The sequence below is a fragment of the Lepidochelys kempii genome, chromosome 4, assembly GCF_965140285.1.
Source record: "Lepidochelys kempii isolate rLepKem1 chromosome 4, rLepKem1.hap1, whole genome shotgun sequence".
NCBI lineage: Eukaryota > Metazoa > Chordata > Testudines > Cheloniidae > Lepidochelys > Lepidochelys kempii.
Genome location: NC_136383.1, coordinates 18,906,625 through 18,929,539, shown reverse-complemented (window position 1 = coordinate 18,929,539; position 22,915 = coordinate 18,906,625). Strand labels below are relative to the sequence as shown.

The 22,915-nt window shown below is 43.8% G+C and overlaps 1 protein-coding gene across 8 annotated transcripts in view; it reads right to left on the bottom strand.

The window, feature by feature from the left end:
- Nucleotides 1-22,504, bottom strand: part of AFF1 (ALF transcription elongation factor 1) — a 167,801-nt gene extending 145,297 nt beyond the window's left edge. For 3 of the 8 annotated variants that reach the window (XM_073340615.2, XM_073340613.2, XM_073340614.2), the window contains exons 1-2: nucleotides 22,312-22,503; nucleotides 11,019-11,081 (exon numbers count right to left, since the gene is read on the bottom strand). In XM_073340615.2, the coding sequence (XP_073196716.1) occupies nucleotides 11,019-11,053 (35 nt within the window). In that variant the 5' untranslated portion in view covers nucleotides 11,054-11,081; nucleotides 22,312-22,503. Of the gene's footprint in view, nucleotides 1-11,018; nucleotides 11,082-22,311 lie in introns of all 8 variants that reach the window. The other 5 variants (XM_073340616.2, XM_073340618.2, XM_073340619.2 and 2 more) reach the window with 2 other exon arrangements.
- Between the last annotated feature and the right edge of the window lie 411 nt (nucleotides 22,505-22,915).

Sequence of the window (22,915 nt, the reverse complement as noted above, 5' to 3'; positions counted from 1 at the left end):
GGATCCTCAGAATTTCACATGCAACCTAACAGGAAGAGAAAAACAGCAGGGGAGAGAACCTTATCTGGAAGTGCACTTCAAAGGGTTGGGAGGCAGACAAGACACCCAGGCACTCTTCACGGAGGAAGTAAAAGCACAGTGGTTTTGCTTCATGAAAAAAGCAACTCAGCGGGCTTGGCTAAAAACACTGGGGAGAACTTCGGTGAGATGAAACTTCTTTAGACGGGAGGTTAACCTGTTAAGTTTAGTATCTAGAAAGCATGTTATGATTTTGTTTTGTATGTAACCATTTGTTTCCAATATTCTTTCTTACTATCACTTAAGTGACCTCTCGAGGTCCCTTCCAGTCCTACGATTCTATGAAATCTCTATTATTATTTAATAATAAACTTATCCTTGTTTCACTATAAATATAGCTCAGTGCTGTGGCGTTAAGCTAAGTGCTGATCGTGAGCTGAATCTTACAAGCCGGTGTTTTCTGTTCCTTTGGGAACAGTGGGCCTGGTAATTCTGTGAGTGTCCGGTGGATAAGGGGCTGGACACTTCAGGGAAGGCTCTGAGGACTCGGGGGGGGGGGGGGGGGTTGATGTGTGCCTGAGAGTAAACCCTAGGGAGGCCTACAGGGACTGCTTGTGCTGCCAGAGGCTGTTTTCAGGGAGTTGATCCACAGCAAGCACAGACGAGGGTGCCCCACACTAAGAGCAATTGGTGAAGTTCCTCGCAACCCTGGGGAGCATCACAGGACAGGGGAGGGTGTATTAAAACAAGGGCCCTGGAGAGGGGGAAACTAGGACTGGGGAGCCAGAAACAGACACCTGACAGCAGCGCGTATGCCAAAGACTAAGAACCAAAAAGGAGGAAGGAAGGGGGTGGGAGAAGACAAACCTGACAAGGAGACAAGGTGCAAGGGGAGAACCACGAGTATCTGGTTGAAGAGACTGGGACAAGGAGCTGTGGGATCAGAGGAAAGTAACTAGATGATGAGCCCAAGGAGGGAGACTGGAAGCCACTGGGGACAGAGAAGATAAGTGTGAGGAGGGGGACAGAGAAACAAACTGGGCAAGAAGCAGGGGAAAGGAGAACTGGGACTGACAGGGCAAGGAGACTGGGAGGAGAAGATTGAAAGGGATGCAGCAGAAGACGTCAAGCTAAGGAGGGAGGAGGAATGGGTACAACAGCCCGAGTCCACCAGAGGACATTCCCCTCCAGAGTCTAGAATGGAACCAATGATTTCTGAGTTTGTCATTCCTCTACTGTCGGCAAGTATGTGAGAAACCCACTGACAAACAGTCTCTCTCATCCCCCTCTGGTGCTGGGCCACACAGAGGATGACAACCTACTACTGCTATCAGTTACTCCAACGGCACAAGTGACAGATGTCTGTGTGGTAGATCTTAAGATTCCAACTCTGATGAAGACCCATGTTGGTGTCAATATAAAGCCATATAATTTGATTTCTGTTTTTGCTTTCTCCTTATAAAAAGCTAGGAAATTATGCATAAAAAATTATGTTAAAAGAACACTATTCAGTACACAAGTCAAGCACTCAAAAGTTAGGAAATGCCCCAATGAAGGTTGGCTGTGCAACCTTAATTTAGCCTCTTTGTGTGTTTGCATTATGATACAGCCTTTAATTACATGATTATGCACTATTTTTCCACAGGATGTCTGCCTCATTCAGTGCACAAGATGGACCTGCTATACGGATGAATCACAGCTGTTTAGGAAAGGAGGCTATTATCTGTAAGACACCTGCCTAATTTTTGCATAAGTTGGAAGGTGTGTGATGAACAAGGCAGGGAATGGCAGGAAAAAAAAAAAAAACTAGTGTCGTGTTGAACACTGCCCTTGAAAACTGGGTTCTATCCCTGCCTCTGCTACAGAAATCCTGTGAGATGCTGGGCAAGTCCCTTAAACTCAACTTTTTACAAGTGGTCCCTATTTGTGTTCTCCACTCTTTCTGGGTGCCTGATTTGACACACTAGGGTCTGATTTGCAAGAGTGCTGAACACTTACAGATGGAAAAGAAGTCAATAGGATCAGTGCTTTGAACATATAAACTGCTATACAATGCTAAGTACTCTGAAAAATCAGATCCTAGTTGTCTCAAAATTGAGACATGGCATCCAAAATTAGTAGAAACTTTTGACCTTCATCTCTCTGCCTCTGCTCTTCATCTGTAAAATAAGGATAATAGCACCACTCCTTCACCTCACAGGCGTATTGTGAAAATGAGTTACTGTTTGTGAAGTACTCAGATAGTATAACAATGAGCCGCACAGAAGAGCCCATGAAACAATTATTAATTCTGTCTTCAGAGCAGGGTTTGAATCACACGCAGTAAATAAGGCATGGGGCCACACACTGAACAATGAGGAGAACACAAAATATTGAACAGTTGCTCATTAAGTGAGCACCATCCACCCTGTGCACTGAATGAGGCAGTGTTCTGTGGAAATGATATATGATCACATAGTTAAGAGACTGCGTCAGAGTGGATACAAATAATTTTTTAATTGAAATCAGATTTAAATATGTTTTTAAAATTTTATTTAAATGATTGTTTCTTTTTTAAAAATAAGCCTGTTTAAATTTAAATCTGAATTTAATACAAAATATTTTAAGCCCAAAATATAAAACTGTATTTAATATTTAATTATATAATTATAATTTAGTTGTAAACATGCATGTTTTTATATAAGAAGTTTATGTATGCAAAACATTTCAGGTTCTTTTATTTAAGACAAATGATTTTTATATGCTGTTGTGTATTTAATTAAATTCCAGTTACCATCAGGAAGACCAAAGCACAACTGGAGTTGCAGCCAGCAAGGGATGTGAAGGGTAACAAGAAGGGTTTCTACAGGTATGTGAGCAACAAGTATGTAAGCAACAAGAAGGAGGTCAGGAAAAGTGTGGGACTCTTACTGAACGGGGAGGCAACCTACTGACAGACTATGTGGAAAAAGCTGAAGTCCTCAATGCTTTTTTTGCCTGGGTCTTCACTGACTTATAAGGAGAGGCTGAGGGAACTGGTCTTATTTAGTCTGCAGAAGAGAAGAGTGAGGGGGAATTTGATAGCTGCTTTCAACTACCTGAAGGGGGGTTCCAAAGAGGATGGATGTAGGCTGTTCTCAGTGGTGGAGGATGACAGAACAAGGAGCAATGGTCTCAAGTTGCAATGGGGGAGGTCTAGGTTGGATATTAGGAAAAACTATTTCACTAGGAGGGTGGTGAAGCACTGGAATGGGTTACCTAGAGAGGTCGTAGAATCTCCATCCTTAGAGGTTTTTAACGGCTTGACAAAGCCCTGGCTGGGATGATTTAGTTGGGGTTGGTCCTGCTTTGAGCAGGGGGTTGGACTAGATGGCCTCCTGAGGTCTCTTCCAACCCATCTTCTATGATCCTGAAGTGGCTTGACTCAAATCATGAGCAAAAAGTTAATTAGCTAGTAAAGAAGAAATACGTCATTCACCATTTCCTAACATACTAAAAGTGTACAATTAATACAAATCTGAAATTATTATCCTATATAATTGCTTAAATAAATGTATATAGGTAGCAAAAAGATCTACCAAATTGTGTAAAGGTGCTATTTAGTTGTCCAACTGAGACAGACTCTTGGTCAGAGACTTCTACACCCTTCAGGGACTAATGCACAGCACCCGGCATTTGCAGTGACGCTCAAGCAGTGTCTTCAAAACAGGAAGGTTTATTGATACTCAGTTGGAATGTAGCACCGGAAGTCCTTCGGTTAGCATAGAGACAAAGGTTAAATCGTTCATTCTGGTCAAACCAGAGCAATTCACCAGCCAAGCTGGAGCGAACTTTTCATTTTCAGGGTCTGAGTTTCTCTCCCCTTTCTTCGTCAGTTCCCAGGTGAGACCTCCCGCTTCTTCCAGAGTCCACATTTATTCCCCCACTTTAAACCTCCCAGTCCCCTTCATTCTCGAGCTGGGGTCTCTGTTCAGCTTCTCTGCTGAGAGGTGGGGAAATCTTCCCCCTCTCTGGGTTGTTGGCAATGTTTCAATGTCCTTCCACCAGCTTCTGAGATTTTTCCACTGATACGGGTCCACCTTGGCCAGTCCTTTATTAATGACCCATTTCATCCCCACAGACAGCTAGGTGAGACAAACCTATGTCTTCTTAGCCTGCCGTAAGACCAAACAATCCTTTTCCTCCCTACCAGGTAGCCAAGCAAAGTATAGGGGAAACTGAGGCATACATATACATCACAAAAAATATTATGAAAAATTCCCACATTGTCACAGACACATGGAAGAGGCATAGAGGGTACTGCAGCACCCAGGCATGTGTGGGAGGCCCCAGAGACAGGAGACGCACCCCCTTCCCGAAGACCGAGTGCAAGGTAAAAGTATTGTCCACTTTGCATGGGGCAGGGGAGTGCTGGGGAACTAGATCAGAGCTGGGGTGAGGACTTGGAGCAGAACTGGGTGGAGCTGGGGAGCTGGAGCAGAGCTAGGAAAATGGTGGGGCTGGATTGGAGATGTGTGGGAGAATCGTGAAAGGGGGCCCTAACTTATTCTTGCACCAGGGCCCTTTACACCTTGTTACACCACTGGTCAGATTATTTAAATTTAAAAGCATCCACTCATTAAGGAAAGAAGAGAGAAAGAGACTCCAACCCATGTCCCTAGTTAGATGAAGGAGTGTCATCCATTTTATTAAATACTCATGAGATAAAGTGCATAGGTAACCTTTTGATAACACATTCACAGTAAGAGAATATTTGTTTATACACAGAAAAAGTAGGTCAAAAACATGTACTTACCAATTTTTCCAAACATTGCATTATACTTAAGGATTAATAATGTAATGGGTTAAAAAAAAAAAACCACACACACCACCATATACCCACACCCTCACTCTCACTTCTAAAGAGTCAGTGCTGTCTTAATTAAAAGGTCTTTTCCCAGCTCTGTTTACAAGTATTGCCACCGTTTACCACCACTGGCGATTCCTTTTCACTCTGAGGTGAAAAGGGTCAGACACATTATGTTTGTGTTTCCAAGTAGCTGAAGCAGACATGCAGTAGCCTTTTTTATTTGCCAAGGGGTTCTTGGCACCAGGTCAGCGAATGACCTTTTCAAAGGAATGAGTGAGCCTTCCATATGCATCCAATATTATGCCAAGCTGCACTCCTCAAAACCACCAATAATTTCTCAGCAAAATGGGGTCTCACCCTGTATTTCCCTCAGTGGCATCGCCAAGCAACCCATCACACTGCCTCCTGCTTTCACTCAGAGGCAGATTCTTTCTTAACTAAATTAATATTTTTCTGATGCTGAAGCACAAACCCCACACAATTAGAATCCAAAGTACTGTCTGTGGCTTGCTGCTCCTGTGTGCCCAGTCAGGGGACATGAAATTCAGGACTTAAGCAGTGATCCCGACATGCTGAAATGAAGGCCCATTTTATCATTTTACATCTTCTCTTTACAGTAGATTCAGCCCTTTAATCACAATACTGGGATCCTTCCAAAGTCCTCTCAGTGCTTCTCCTTTCAAACAACAAAGAGACAATTACACACTACTAAGTTGCTAGGTAAGGTCATATTCCCCACGCCGCAGGTTTTACAGCTAGAAGGAGGCACACGCCTTTACGTTGCTATTGTAAGCGTGGGAAGGAGGGTAGGAAGCCACAGCACCTTACACTAGATAGCATCCCAGGTACAGAAAATAAGGGCTTGTCTACACTGGCACTTTACAGCCTGCCACTTTCTCGCTCAGGGTATGGAAAAACACCCCCCCGAGCGCTGCAAGTTCCAGCACTGTAAAGTGCCAGTGGAGAGAGAGCCCCATTCCCCTCGTGGAGTGGGGTGTTTTTATGGCGCTGGGATGGCTCTCTCCCAGCGCTGTCTCGTGCCGTGACTACACAGCCGCGGCAAAGCGTTGCTGCGGCAGCACTGTAACGTTGCTAGTGAAGACATGCCCTCAGTCTGTAAATCCCACAGTCCTGCTTCCTCACGGTAGAGCTGCAAAGCCAGCAACGCACTGAAACCCAAGAGTGCAAGGAGACATGAAAAGCCAGTTTAACTAGGTAAATAAGGCTGTGGATTAGAGCGACAAGGTGGGTGAGGTAATATCTTTCATTGGATCGACTTCTATTGGAGAGAGAAAAGTTTTTGAGCTTTCAACGAGTTATTCAGAGCTGGGAAACAGGAGGGATGTAGGTCTGTAGTGTGCCCAGCCTCAAAATGTCACAATGAAAAATACCAGGTGAAACAGATTGTTTATCTTAAGTAGTTAACATATATTTTAAGCCACCTTTCAATGTGAAGCGACCCCTCCCGTCACGGGGGTGGGGTGGGGTGGAGTAAGAGGGGACAGCCGGGGGGGGGGGCGGGGAGTTGTTAGTGCGTTATAGATTGCTGTAATAAACCATAAATGCCGTGTCTCTATTCAGTCCATTATTTTTAGCATCTAGCAAAATTATGAATTTAAGCTCCCAGGCTTGTCTTTTGAAAGTATTGTGTGGGTTTCCTTGAAGATGAGGAGGGATAGGGCAGATACAGAGTGATCATTTTGTGAAAAGTGTTCACCCATAGGTGATATGGTGTTTTTGTCTTTTATCATTTTCCTGTGGAAGTTCATTCATTCCTCCACAAACTCTGAAACATTAAAAACCTCCCTCAAAACACCATCCTTACCACCATGGATGTCACTTCCCTATAAGGCATGGGTGGCCAAAGCCCTGGCTTGTGAGCCACATGTGGCTCTTTTACAGTTAAAGTGTGTCTCATAGAGACCCCCATGCCCTGCTCCCCATTCTCTGCCTACCAGACTGGGTGGGGGAAAACTCGGGGCTTCTCCCGGCAGCTGGGTGGTGGGGCTTCAGCCCCGTGTGGTGTGCATGCCAGGGCTTGGGGCTCCTGTGGGGCTGAAGCTCTGAGGATCCCCTTGCTGTGGGGCTGAAGTTCCAAGCGCCAGCAGGTGCTCCCGGCTCTCGAACTTCTGAAGATTATCATATGCGGCTCAGAGGGTCTGTAAGTTTGGCCACCCCTTCTGTACACCAACATCCCTCACAATGACAGCATAGCTGCCTGCCTCAAATATTTACAAGACAATGGACCACCCGCAGATATCCACCCCAAATACATCGCCAAACTCATCCATTTCATCCTCACATATAACAAATTTTACATTCAACAACAAAGACTTTGTCCAAACCATGGGAGCAGCCATGGGTAGTAGGATGGCTCCCAATAAGACAATCTCTTCATGGGCCACAGTGAAGAATTTCTGGACAAATGCACCACAAAACCAATGATATACCTGAGATACATCTGTGGTCTTTTCATCCTCTGCACAGATGACAAACTTTAACCACCACCACCCGTTGTCCATTAAACTCTCTCTCAAACACTCCCATACTAGTACCAACTGCCTGGACCCCATGATCAGCTACAAGAATGAAAGTCTACAGACAGCCATGTATAAGAGAAATTTACGGCCCACCACAGCAACCTTCATAGACCCAGTAACCACCCAAATACACCAAGAAATCTGTATCTACAGCCAGGCACTCAGATACCACAGAATGTGTTCAGATGAGATACACCTTAACACACTCAAAACTGCCTTCAAAAAACAATGACACTCTACTTCTCTAGTGGATCGCATTATGAGAGAACCTGCTTCAATACAGAAATAAAACCCCCTCCGACCACACACCCTAAATTGTCACCTACCAGCCCAAACTGGAACCCAAAAAGAGTATCAAACAACCACAACCCATACGCAATGGGGACCCAGTCCTCAAAAAAAAAAAATCTTTCCTGATCCCCCTCTTCCTTCAAACAACCCCCACAATCTCTCCAAACTCATTATCAGAAGCAAGCTCTGCCAGAACAGATGCAAAACCTGCAAACACATCTCCATTTGAACAATGATCAACACGTCCCCACAACACACCTTTCAAGATCCCGGGGTCCTACACATCCCTGTTCCAACATGTGGCATATCTCAACCAGTGCACCAAATGCCCTGACAACAACTATGTGGGTGAAACCAGACAATCACTATGCTCTCCAGTGAACTCACTAAGGAAAATGATAAAAAGACAGAAACACCCTGTCACCTATGCATGTACACTTTTCACAAAGCGATCACTCTATATCTCACCTAGCCAAACTCATTCCCAAAGGAAACCTGCAGAATACTTTCAAAAGATGAGCCTGGGTGTTTAAGTTCATAACTTTGCTCAACACTAAGCATCATGGACTGAATAGAGACATAAGAACATAAGAGTGGCCAAACTGGGTCAGACCTAAGGTCCATCCAGCCCAGTGTCCTGTCTACCAACAGTGGCCAATGCCAGGCGCCCCAGAGGGAATGAACCTAACAGGTAATGATCAAGTGAGCTCTCTCCTGCCATCCATCTCCACCCTCTGACAAATAGAGGCTAGAGACATCATTTCTTACCCATCCTGGCTAACAGCCATTAATGGACTTAGCCTCCATGGATTTATCCAGTTCTCTGTTAAACCCTGTTATAGTCCTAGCCTTCACAACCTCCTCAGGCAAGGAGTTCCACAGGTTGACTGTGCGCTGAGTGAAGAAGAACTTCCTTTTATTTGTTTTAAACCTGCTACCCATTAATTTCATTTGGTGGCCCCTAGTTCCTATATTATGGGAACAAGTAAATAACTTTTCCTTATTCACTTTCTCCACACCACTCATGATTTTATATACCTCTATCATATCCTCCCTTAGTCTCCTTTTTTCCAAGCTGAAAAGTCCTCGCCTCTTTAATCTCTCCTCATATGGGACCCGTTCCAAACCCCTATTGTTTTAGTTCCCCTTTTCTGAACCTTTTCTCATGCCAGTTTTTTCTTTTTTGAGATGAGGGGACCACACCTGTACGCAATATTCAAGATGTGGGCGCACCATGGATTTATATAAAGGCAATAACATATTCTCCGTCTTATTCTGGAATGGTCCCTTGAAATGTGTGTTAAATACTTATGCTAAACAATCTGTTGCAACTTCTAATTAACTGTGACACACTGATTTCCCAAACCTGAAGAAGAGCTCTGTGAAGTTCTAAAGCTGGTCTCTCTTCCACCAACGGAAGTTGGTCCAATAAAAGATATTACCTCTCCCACCTTGTCTCTCTCTCTCTCTCTAATATCCTGGAACCAACATGGCTACAACGAAGGCTGTGGATTGTGAGTGATAGCAATACTGCTGGCCAATGGTGGGAAGGAAGTTGGGTGAGGTGGAGAAGATATGTATGGCCCTGATTCAGCAAAGCACTTTGGAATGGGTTTAGCTTTAAGCACATACTTAAAAGTTCCACCACTTGGCTGAACTGGGGCCTATGACAACAACATCTCTGCCATAGCGCATGTCTGTCAGCTAATCCACGAGTAGCACTGTATAAATGTTAATCAGATGTCCTTGCCTGCCCCGCACAGGTGGAGGACAACTCTAGACCTGGTAGTGGAAAACAGGGACATTGAGAATCGTCCTGAAAGGGGAAAATATAAGTGAAGTACTATTTTGACTGTAGTAACAGAGTTTATGAATGCACACAGTTGTTTAAAAGTGTTCTGCAGATGTTAAAAATAAAAGATATTCCTGAGCAAGAGGGACGTGGAGGGGTATAGCCAATCACTGGTTCAATATTTCAATGAAAAGAAACAGCTTTTAAAAAAAGACCCATACCCGCCCATGAACCAGACTATCTCGCAGGCTGCACCCCACTGGCTCTTTGCAGCCATCATCAGGAATTCCTATCACATTGCTTGGTGTTACCTCACTGTCATTCATAGGGTCCTAATACTTTAAAGATGTTCCACAAGCAATATATGCACTTTCCTAAATGGTTACAATTAACTTAGAGAGGTTTAGATACCTTGTTGGCTTTGGCACCAGAGCTGTAAGAAACCACACTGTGAAGAGTGTTAAATGTCCTGATTTTTCCAATTGAATCAAGAGAACAACCATGTGCAGAACACAATGTATCCTGCAGACTCAACAGCGGTCAGATTCATTTTGCTGTGATATCTGACCCCATGATGAGGCAGAGATGTATGCAGGATAGTGATCGAATAAATCCCCATAATTTTTTTTATTTGTCCATGCTGTTATACATTGTATCCAGACATGGATATCTGAATACAAAGAGGACGTTTCTTGCATATCTATGCCATTTTAATGAAAAAAATTAATAAAGCTAGATTAATTTTAGATAAGAGGTTAGGGGAGGGCTTAGTAATTAGGGAGCTGGCCTGGATTCAATTTCCTGGTCCACCACCAGCTTCCTGTGTCACTTTGGGCTGCGTGCCTGAGCTTGCCATCTGTAAAATGGGGATATCAGCACTTCTCTACCTCACAGAGGGGTTGGGAGGATAAATGTATGAAAGGTGATCAGATACTACCGTGATGGGGGCCATCTAAATACCTTAGACAAATGGATACATTTTGTTTGCTAAAGTGATCCTAAACACATCTTCCCCCTGCCTCCTGCTCCTCCAAGGGATAAGCTCAGCACCTGCAGGATTCAGTCCTCAGGTCAGAACAGCCCTTGAGCTCTCCCTCCATATGCATGAGTGACACAGGGTAAAAGCAATGCATTTTAATGGCACAATCAACCTCATGCAGATAATTGTTTGAAAAAGGGTGCATCAAGTTCTCTCAGTTACCCTGGAGAAGGGATCAAACCACTGTATGTGTTTTACGATAGGGCCCCACCCCACTTACCAAACCTGCAGAACTTGTGGCCACTGTTCTTTGGTGCTGCTGGATAAGTCTTTCCCCTCACTGAGAGTGGGTGTCAAATTCTTTATTTTACATTGCACTTATATGGCAGAAAGTTACAGTAATCTCTGGCTTTTACAAAGAACAGCAGATTGTTTTGTTTTAAATCGGTTTCCCCCCTCACAACCAGTCTCAAAATGAATGAAGAGAGGTTAAATCTGAACCTATCTGAAAATTAGTTTAAAAAGTAAAAGAGAAGAGTGTGCCCAGTGTTACATTGGGTTAATTCCTACCCATTGGTGCTGCTTGGTGTGTCCGTGGACGCCATTACGACACTTCAGTGTAGATCAGCTCATCTGGAAGAGAAAAGGAGACATGAATACACAAGTTAAAAATATCCAGGTATTTTCCCTTTTGTAAGACACAGCACATGATATTCAGCCTGATCCTAGGTGCCACCTAAGCTTTGCTTAAGCAATAATATGGACCAATGGGATCACTTTTCTCCCATACAGTTGCTCCCAGTAGATGGTCATATAGGGCAGGACAGGAGGCTGGGTGTGTAATCTCCAGAAAAAGGCTCTCTTTCTAGTACCATCCTGCCTGAAATCTCTTGTTAATTTGAAGCAGAAATTATCCAGGGAGGAAACAGACATTTACATTTGTGTGTGTATTTCTGCCTTTCAGCTTTGGCTGTCAGAGGTGTCTGATCCATCAGACAGCTCCTTTGATAGCCTGTTTTCTAAAGCCATGCTGTAACTGAGCAAAATGCAGGTACCCCTACAAAAATAATGCTCTCTGATCATCATCTATGAATGAAGACAAAAAGCAAAACCAAAACACATGCATGGCATTTTTCAGCAGCTCTCCCCCTCAAACCTGCAGGGCAGTCTGAGCTATCATCCTGAATGACATGTATTAGCAAGGCAAATACTCTACAGAATAGATGGTTTGCCTGAGGCAGCAAATCATTAGCAGTATTGCCAAGCCCAAAATGTTCAAAAATCATGAGTCAGGCTCACCAAAAAATCATGATATTGGCTTTAAAACCATGATATTATGTAAAAATATTAGATTTGGGGTTCTTTTTATTTGACATCTGCTTTTGAAGCCTTTAGGGCACACTCGGGTCACATTTTGGAGCTTTCTCCACAGCTACACAGGTAGAAATTTACTTTTTCTGTAAGAATGAAAGCTGAAATGGTCATATACCCACTTGTCTCCATGAGCTGCGGCTTTAAGGAAAACAATAATTATGAGACTCATGACAAAATCAGGAGAGTTGGCTACACTGCATTAGGACGATAGCTATGCATTAGTAAAATTTTGACACTTTGCTCAGTGATTTACACTACGCAGAGAAAGAAAAGTTCTCTGCCTCAAGAAGTTTACAATCTAAGAACCTGATAATGAACACAGAGCTTAGTCCTGTAAGTTGTCCCATTGGTCTGAACTCCACTAGTTTGAACTGTTGGCTTCAAAGGGACTTCTCACAGTGGTAAGGTTTCAGAGTAGCAGCCGTGTTAGTCTGTATCCGCAAAAAGAAAAGGAGGACTTGTGGCACCTTAGAGATACTCCTTAGAGATCACCTGCAGAATTAGGTCCTAAATGTCTAGGAGCAACACAAAACATTCAGTAGTTGTTTGCGCTGCGTGGCACTGTGAGCAGATATTTGCCAAACAGAAATCCCTAGAACTAGCACCTAGTTTGCCATTATCCGATGTCACTACTCATGCTGGGCTCTTAAGCATTTCAAGGCCCAGAGACATCTACATTGGAGTCACATGAGCACTTGCTTGAAGCATACAATGCTGTATTTTCCAGCTGGGGGTGTGACCCATGGAAGCACCAGACTGGTCCAGGGAGATAGACATAGGAAAAGAGCATCTGGGTGGTGAGGGGAGGGAGAGAAGCTGCATAACCCTTGATACCCCCACACCTTTACTGCAAATATGTCCTATAAATGCGGCTAAAGCAAAGGGAAGCTCTTTGAAAGTTACCATGGTCTCCTCTCCCCCAGCTGTGGTACCTAACTGCACTAGATTACAGGCTCAAGCAGTAGCTTACCAGCCTGAACTTCTCTTTGTTCCCAGGACACTCAAGTTCAACCTCAAAAGCATGCACACCACAGCCACATAGGGCGAAGGAACAAAATGATACCAATGGACTCTCCACTCAGTATCACGTAACCCTCTGGTGAATGGAAGAAACAAAAAAATATACAGCAAAATAGAATAAAATAAAAGGTACAGTAAAAAGGAAAGAAAGAAAGAAAGAGCAGCGAGGAGAACAGGGAAGATAGACAGAAAAGAGAACACAGATACCAAGTCCCATCACAGTTACAATGAGGGAGAGATGTGCATTGAAATGGGTGGCTGTAACAAAAGACTGCTATTCACAGCCAATTGGGTTTCAGGTACCAGGTATCACTCCACCCTCTTGCGCACTATAAAAATGAGGTCAATTTAAAAAAAAAATTAGTTGGATCTGCCATCTCCAAAGTCTTCCCTGTGCTCAAGTCCATGCAAATGCATGGAGCCTATTTTATTACAAAGCTTGTGGCAACTACCACAATAATCACCTTGATTCCTCCCTCAGATCTACTCCAGTTTCTCAGGGCAGGTCTATGCTTAAAATGCTGCACTGGGGCAGCTGCACCAGGGCAGCTGCACCGCCGCTGTCGTGCTTAAATGAAGATGTTCCCGCGCCGATGGGAGACCTCCCGTCGGGGTAGTTAATCCACCTCTGCAAGAAGCAGTAGCTATGTCGACAGGTGAAGCTCTCTCGCCAACATATGCTGCCTACACCAGGGCTTAGGTTGGTATAACTATGCCATTCACACCCCGTAAGCAACTTAGTTATACTGATGCAAGTGTGTAGCGTAGACCTGGCCCCAGTGGAATAGGTTCCACAAACGTTTAACAACAGTAATTGGTTTAGAAGAAGTTTCAGGTGGCTTTTTCACAAATGGCTTTCATTAAGAGCTGAGAAGTGCTCCACAACAAACTGATTTTGAATAAGACCAAAGTGAAATGAAGGATAGAAAATAGGGTCTGGATTAGTGTAAGTACAAAACCCACAACAACCCAGGGGTACCAGGAGAAGGGAGAGAAAAACACACGTTGGAAATAAATTCTGGCAGGAAAACAAGCACTGAAATGGTTAACACTCAGACCAGACCCTTTATCTGCAGCATCCCACCTTACTGAGAGCATAACACAGATTTATGGCCCAAGGACAGGCTGCAGGAGCATTATGCGAAACAGTGGGAGCTCAGCTCAGCCAACTGAAATTAAAAGAAGTGGATGAGTTGGTAACTGGATAAAGAGGCTGACCTCTAGGTCATCAGTTTCATTCCAGGCCAGTCCACTACCATTAGAAAGTTTTTCAGTCTTCAGTGCACTATATCAAGCAAGTTTGGTGGGCTCAGATTAACCTATGACAGCATCTGTCAGATCACTGCCACCAAAACAAAACTTTCAGTTGAAAAGACTCAGGACTAAATATGCATGGAGACGACACTATCAAAACACGGCATGCATCCTATGAAGTGAGCTGTAGCTCATGAAAGCTCATGCTCAAATAAATTGGTTAGTCTCTAAGGTGCCACAAGTACTCCTTTTCTTTTATCAAAACATTGTTACATATAGACAGTAGGATGCAACCAAGGGATTCCACTTTGAGCATAACAATGTAGGAGAGCAGCAGCCTCTCTTAAAGGTTTTGTTCCATTTATATTTGAGAATTTAAAGAGATCTAACATTTCCCACACTTCTCTGGGCTTTCCCATCTCTAGTCCCTGTGTAGCCTCAGAACCCCATCCTACCAAGTGCTCAACTCCTCCCACAAAGTGCTGAGCTCCATCGCCTCATGTCGCAGTCATTAGGTATGGAAGGAACAGAGCTCCACTCAGAAGGTGCAAAGCAACTGTACCCTGGCTTTGCATCCTTGGCTATCCAGAGCTCAGTTATCCAAAGCTCCCCACATCAGAAACAGGACTATGATCCCAACATCTGTTACTTTTGCTGAACATTCAAGTATCAAATCTTTACTATATGAACATATTAACATCGCCCATGACACTTGGATAATAGAGGCTGGTAAAGTATATAATAGATTTTACTTGATTATAGCAGAGGAATTAATAGTGCTCAAATACTATGTAATAATGAAGAATGGATGGAACCCTTTGTGGTACATGCTCCCAGTCAGAGTTTAAGACATACCTGTGACATTCTATGATCAGTAATCTTGTTTTAAGAAAAGAAACCGAGATGACACAGTTGTAGAAAAGGCAGCTCAGCCTGACAGACAGTCAAGTTGGGTTTAAAATAAACTAATGTAGGTAAACAACCCAGGAAGGGTACTAAGTGGGTAAACTACTACTCAAATGGTCCTAACATTGGCTGCACATGATCAAAAAGGAGTCTGCCCCTCAGGAGAGGCTTGGGCCTCAAGAGGTACAGTACTATAGAGGAACACCAATTCATCACAGATTGACTGGGAAGCATGGGGAGAGAAGAATGCACTGCCACTACTTAGGTTATATCTGCTCTATGGATATAGGGCACATTAATCTCGGAGATAAAATTCTCATTCCATTGAAGCCAATGGGAGTTTTGCCACTGACTTGATCACACAACCAGGGGTGTTAATCCAGCACTGCAATCATTTAAGAGAGTTATTAACATATATCACATTTTAGTAAGCCACCACTAGCTGCAATTGTCACCTGTTTCTGCCTCTCTGGCCTCAGTTTGCATTTGAAAGATATTTGTTTCTAAATAGAAGCTTTCCCCTCCAAAGTCAATTAATATACTAAAGAATTCTAGCTAAAATTCCTGGTTTTGTTCTCAAAGTGAGCACACAACATACAAGTAATTTTTTCCCTTACAGATCTTTAACAGTTTCCTCCTTCACCAGTTCTGAATGATGTCTGTGACTTCCCCCTCCTACTACGTTTCAGAAACTCTAAGACGCCAGAGGTTTCCTCTAGAGCCAGAGTCAGGAAGTGAACTCTCTTTCAGATGGCTTACTGAAATGCTTTTTCTAAACATATTTTCAAAATAAAATCCAATCGTTTGTGAATAAATGTTCCTCAACTCTTCAAACTTTTTTTGAAGAACAAAAACAAACATAATTGGGAACCATCCAAATTATAAATATTTATGTATGTTTATTCTTCTTCTTACAAGCCACTAAGTTGCTACTCAATAATACTGTCACTAATAGCCATACAATACCTAGCACTCATGACATAGAGCTCCAACACTGATCTTTTATAAATCCCATGGAGAAAGGCAAAACAGCATGGGTTACATGTTTTAATTGTTAGGGAGACTTTTACTGTGGAATGGGAGGGGAAAGATGATAAACCGCTATTTGGAAGAGACTTAAATTTTGACTGTTTGCTTTGTAACTCTACACTTAGCACCTACAGACTACAACTTTCAAACACCTAGAAAGGAGAGAGAGAGTTTGAAAGTGGTTAAAACAGTTTATAACTTTTATAATACAAGTTTCTAACAGAGTTAGAAAGAGCTAAGTTCAAACTCTGATGTTGGGAGACAGGAAGGTAGTGTTGAACACAACTGCAAAGTGGCATACACTAAGCATTTTTGCCAACAAATTTCCCATCACTGATACCACCAGTTCTACTCCACCCCTGGAGAGTATAAATGTAGACAACACTCCAAGCAGCTGCTGCTATTTTAGCCATCATGTCATTTAACCCTGCAGAGTTGCTGGGGAATTTATAGATTCATAGATTCATAGATATTTAGGTCAGAAGGGACCATTATGATCATCTAGTCTGACCTCCTGCACAATGCAGGCCACAGAATTTCACCCACCACTCCTAAAAAAGACCTCACACCTATATCTGTGCTATTGAAGTCCTCAAATTGTAGTTTGAAGACCTCAAGGAGCAGAGAAAATTTAGTCAGGACTGAAAATTTCTCCTGCAATGAGGCAGATTGGGAAATTCATTTCCCATATACATAGATACACCCTTTTAACATTTCTGTCTTGTATAACTTTATCTTACTGTAAGAAGTATGTCTTTTTCATACTATTTTGAACAGCAATGCAAACTTTTAACATAGTTTTTTAAGCAGTTGTATGTATGCGCATACACACAACTCTTATGAATGACCACTTCGGTTATTTCCTGGAGCTGTCAGGCACTCAGATACTACAGTAGTAGAAGACAAATACCTAAACAAGTTTTCAGAGGATATCATTAACCCATCAAACCTAATTTTTTAAGTGACTGTTATCAACATTTTAAAAGCGTCATACAAAGAAGTGGATGTATATAGAGAAACTACTGTCCATCTCAAAAAGAAGCTGTAAATAAATCTCTAGCGGCAGGATTCTATGGAAGGACGTGTAGGTCATGGATCCTGGCACACTGGCAGGGAAGTCCTCAACCCTAGTTTACCAGGCTCCTGTGGCCAATATCATAATATGTCCTATATAAAGTATTTAAGGACAACAGGAAGCCCGAACACAATTGGGAGCTTTCCTACAAACCACAACTTTTTGAATGTGTAAGATGCATCTAAGCGGTTTAAAAAACACAGATGACCCAGGCACCTGAAACAGCTGCATTAGGGCAGTTTTGATGTGACATTGTTGAAACAGATGTTACGCTATCTCTCGTCCACTTCCACTTAAAAATACTTTTAGCAAATCAATGCACAATTCAGAGGCTTCAGTGTAACTTTGTGTTCCCAGCTGCTGTTAGACTGGTGTAGAATTCATTGGTGGGGAAGAGGAAGGTGGGGCTCTCTCATTGTGGGAGACACCATATAAACACACGGTAGTAAACAGTCCCTGTCCCCAAAGGGCATAGGAGAGCTACAGGTTGGGGAAAAGAAGTAGAGCACCCAAGCAGAATTATGATTTGTAAATGTTATGTTAGTGTCGCTTTTTTTTTTTTATAAAGACATTTCATTTCTGTACTGGAGTTTTCAAAAACTTATAGGAGTTGTATGGTTTGAGGCAGATAAAGGCTGCACCCTATAATCCAGAAACTAACCATCTGGTAGAATTCAGAGTAACAGCCGTGTTAGTCTGTATTCGCAAAAAGAAAAGGAGTACTACTGGCACCTTAGAGACTAACCAATTTATTTGAGCATGAGCTTTCATGAGCTACAGCTCCCTTCATTGGATGCATTCAGTGGAAAATACAGTGACGAGATTTATATACACACAGAACATAAAAACAATGGGTGTTATCATACACACTGTAAGGAGAGTGATCACTTAAGATAAGCTATTACCAGCAGAAAAGCGAGGGGGGGGGGGGAAATGGTAGAACGTTTCAATGGGACATTGAAGTCTATGCTGAGGACATATGCTACCCAATGAGAGAATGACTGGAATGTATTTGTTGTTCACATAGAGGACTGTCCCCTAAGAGTCTACAGGGCTTGCTTCCTTTGATCTCCTTTATGGGAAAGAGGTGCAGGGACCCCTAGATTTAATACAAGGCCCTTGGAAGGGTAGTACAGAAGAGCCTGTAAGGTAGCATGCCACTTGTTTTAAAGAGAATTTAAAGGCTATGATGGACATAACGCATCAGAACCCTGGAAGGTTGGTACAACAGGCATGTTGGAGAAAGGTCTTTTGATGTAGGTGACTTGGTATTAGGTTTGAATCTAGTTAGGAAAAACAAAAGTTCAAGATTTGTGGACGGGACCTTTTGAGGCAACAGAGTGAAGGAGGCAAACAGTTCATGTCAATAGACTGAAAACTTACCACAAGAGAGAGACGGGGGGTGAATATGATTTATTGTGAGGATGAGGCAACATTTACTGCCCCTTTAATTGATTTGGTCCTGAAGAGTGGGGAAGAGACTCCACTGGAGAGCACTGAAATTTGGGAGGGTGAACCCAACCCAGAAGTAGGATACGTTGGCCCTCTTGAAATAACACAGGCAGGTATTTTCCAACCAGCCAGGTTTAACGAACAAAATAATGCATTCCATGAAACTACAAGGTCCTGCCCTGCTCCTAGCAGAGGACACTGTGCTAAAGATGAAATACAAAAGACAAATTCAGGAGAAAGTGGAGAGCATGCTAGACATGGGAGCAATCACTAAATCAAAAAGCCCCTGGGCATCTCCTACCGTGATTGTACCTAAAAGGGATAAAACCCTGAGATTGTGTGTGGATTTTAGAAGGGTAAATGCTATCACCCAACCTAATCCTTACCCTACACCCCAGATAGAGGACCTTCTGGATCTACTGGGCAGTGCAAAATTTATAATACTCTGGATTTGACTCATGGATACTGGCAAATTCCCTTAGATGCTGATGTCCAGGAAAAGTCAGCTTTCATAATGGAATGTGGCCTGAGTTTAAGATTATGTCTTTTGGATTAATTAAACTTCTGAAAGGTAGCCCCACATTGTCAATGAGGTGCTGCAGGGTTTACAGACCTTTGTCAAGGCCTATGTAGACAACTTGGCTGTTTTTAGTGACTCCTTGAAATCTAGATTACCTGAACCTTGTGGGAATTGTATTGCAGGGGCCTAGAGAAGCCAGCCTCACTGTCCAGGTGTCAAAATGCAAGATGGGGGCCACAGAGGTACCTTATCTAGGACACAGGGTGGGCAGTAAGTTTGTTCGTCCTGACCCTTTAAAAGTAGAAGCCATTTGGAACTGGCCTGTCCCACAAACCAAGGAGCAGGTCCAATCCTTTATCCATCTGGCCAATTAACACCAGAAGATTGTAAAGGAGTTCAGTGACATTGTGACTCCCATAACAGACCTTGCGAAAAAGGGGAAGCCACACCAGGTGAATATGGACTGAGGCCTGTGAGAAAGGCTTCAAGGACATAAAAGAGGCTTTGTCTAAAGAGTCAGTTTTTAGTCAGCTCTGATTTCAGCAACTCCTTTGTGATGTGCTCTGATGCTTCTAATACTGGGTTAGGCGCACTGCTAACGCAGACTGGGGTGGGGGACAAGCAGCACTCCATTGCCTTCTTAAGTAAAAAACTGACCTCTACTGAAAAGAGCTATGCTGACACAGAGAAGGAATGTTATGCCATTGTTTGGGCTATCACGCAACTTAAGCCTCATCTGTATAACAGAACATTTAAGTGCTATTGGACCACTCCCCACTAACATAGCTGTGCGGAGCCAGAGGGACCAATTCGAGACTATTACACTAGAGCCTAGCTCTATAGGAATAGGACATGGAAACAGTCCATATCAAGGTAAAAAAAAAAAAATGCAGTAGCAGATGCCTTGTCAGGAGCAGGGAGACCCTGATGCATATTCAGGAGCACCTTCTGACACCATTTTTGCATTGGGGGTGATGCCAGCATACCAGGTGCCAGCTCAGGCCAAGGTCCCCATGCTTCAACTGAACACTGACAAATGCATAGCTGAAATCAGTCTGGCTCACCTGTGAGTTAGTATTGTTACATTAGTATAGGCATTCAAATTATATATTGACTTTATGGAATGCCTATAGGTTGCTGCATGCATTAATCTCACTTATAACATCTGTACACCATATTAGAAGGTAAAATTTGAGTGCACTGTAAGTGACCGGACAGGAGAGAGACATTAACTAGCGTCAAGTGCTGATCTCCAACAAAAGGTGTCACATCCTGGCCAACAAGGAAGGCCCATCAACACCAGACAGATGAGAGTAGAATACTAAAAAGAGGACTAAAGACTTTGTTGTTTACTCTTCCTGCCCCCATGAAGAAGAGTCTTGCAAGGGAATTCCTCCCATCAGCTGAGCTTTTAGCTCACAGCAGAAGAGGGTGGGGGAGAGAGAAGAGCAAGGAGGAACTGTATCTTTATGCTGCTTTGACTGTAAGGAACAAGGATTACTAGGCTTAAGCAAAAGATCCCCAGTATTTAGCCTGGGTTAGCCTTAAAGGATATATAGAGCTTGCTTGCTATAGAAGCTTCTATTACTTTTTGAAATTTCAGACTGGAGCTCATCTTCAGCTTAACCTATTGTTATTCAAGAGCAGAATTTGGTTCCTCTATTAGTAATGCTATTTAAATAAAATGAGGTCTTCCGTGGTGGTTCCTCTATTAGTAATGCTATTTAAATAAAATGAGGTCTTCCATTGCTTTGAAGAGCCACAGGATTAGAGCAGTTCACATACATATTCCTCTTTCTGGTTTGTCTTTAAATTATAAAAAATATAATTTTAAATGTGAGCCATTGCATTATGTTAAAGGTAGATGGATGCTTTAGGGGTTACCTACTGAGGCCATGTCTAGACTAGCGAGCTTACAGCGACACAGCTGTACCAAGGCAGCTGCGCCACTGTAAGATCACTCGGGTACCCGTGCCACACTGACATAATAAAATCACCGCAATGAGCAGCGATAGCTCTGCCAGCAGGAGACGCTCCCCTGCCGACACAGCACTATGCACACGAACACTTACACCGGTCAAACACTATGTCACTCAGGGAGTGGTTTTTTCATCCCCCGAGCGACATAAATGGTAGTGTAGACATGGCTTTAAGACATTTCAATGGGTGAGTGTCTCAGAGTGGAGCAGTTTGCAGGACTGGGGAAAGGACATGCCAGAGTAGAGCTGGAAGCTTGCCCCTTGGGTTGAAAGAGTGACCTCTGGTGGACCAACTTATTCTCAGGTTTCAGAATTGCTCACTGTTGACTTTTTGTTTACCTATAGTTAATGTTTTCATTATAATGTTTCCCCATGTTTCCATTATAAACCAACAACAATATAAACGATCAGTTCAACAAATAAACTAATAAACACCAGTAATTATCTCATCATTAAAATTATCAGAGTGCATATGATTGTCATATGAGCAAGCCCTTTGTAAGTCTTACCAACCATACTAAATACAGATGACTTTTGAGCAAAACAGTAGTCTACTCCATCCAGTATAAGGGGAATAAATTAGATACTTAGCCCAGTGCTGCATTTTATGTGGAAACACAAAAGAGAAAAAAAATCACAGTTTGAAGAAAGAAAAAAAAGAGAGACAATTGCTGGAAAATGACTCACCACCCAGAAGCCAAGAGCTGAAATTATACAGATTTTTATAACCCTGTAGAGTTGAATTGCAAAACCCAATACTTGGTGGCTGTTAAGCTGTCTTTAAGAACGAATACAACATTTTACACAAATGGGAGTGATAAATCCCGTGCAAAGCTAATTAAGACAATGAAGTTTTGCAGTTAACGTCAACAGACCCTTCTCACACCCCCATCAGGAGTTCAGTCCCTCCCCCAAACTCCGGACAATTTTTTTTAAAGTCACAAGATCATTAAATACAGCGACTGGCAGCTGCTTGCTTTCACACTCACGCTCTTGCTGCATTTGTTTATAAAGCAAAGTAAAGCCCCCCCCCCCCGCCATGGGAAAGTGTGAGCGCCGATCCCTGAAGGCTGGAAAACCCAACGCAGGAAACAAGGGAGAAAAGTTTCCCAACAACCTACCCTGGTAACTGCCCGCTTCCTTCTCTCCCCCTGAACTGCTGCAAACGCCCCCTCTATCCCTTCAGGGCGGGGGGAGCAGGAGAGTTCTAGGGGGGCTCTCCCGCTCCAACATCCCTCCTACATCCATCCTCACCTCTGCCAAATCGATGCAAGCTCCCTCAGGGGAAGGGCTGGGGCAGGGGCTTCTCCTGAGCACTCCCTTCCTTGCAGGGGGAGGGGAGAACGAAGATGCTGCTTCGCCCCTCTCCTCCCTGACCTGTTGCAGCAGCAGACAGCCCGATTAGGCTCCCCCCGCCCCTGCCTCCAGCTGCTGCAGCCTGCGCGCGCGTCGGGCAGCAGGAGGGAGGTGTCCGGGCGGTGGAACGCATAGGGAGGCGCGCGCGCCACAAGCTGGGTAGGATGGGGGTGGGGGGGAGCGCCCAAGCCCCGCCTCCTTCGCGCGGGACACGCCCCCTTGAGCCGAGCGCGCGCGCAGGAATCCTCCCCCCGAAAGGCCGAGCGCGCAGCGGCTGCAGCAACCTGAGCAGCTGCTCAGGCTGCCCAGCCCTGCAGTCCCTGCAGAGGGGCGGGGCCTGGCTCCCTTGCCTGGCTGGGGGGGGGGAGAGAGCTGCGTCCCCAGCCCCTGCTGCAGAGCAGTGACCCAGGGCAGGCCCTTGAGAGCGAGGCACACCTAAAGGGGGGTTCCCCGGGCACTAAATGGTCCAGCCCATAGGGGCACTGGGGCATGGCATGGCCCA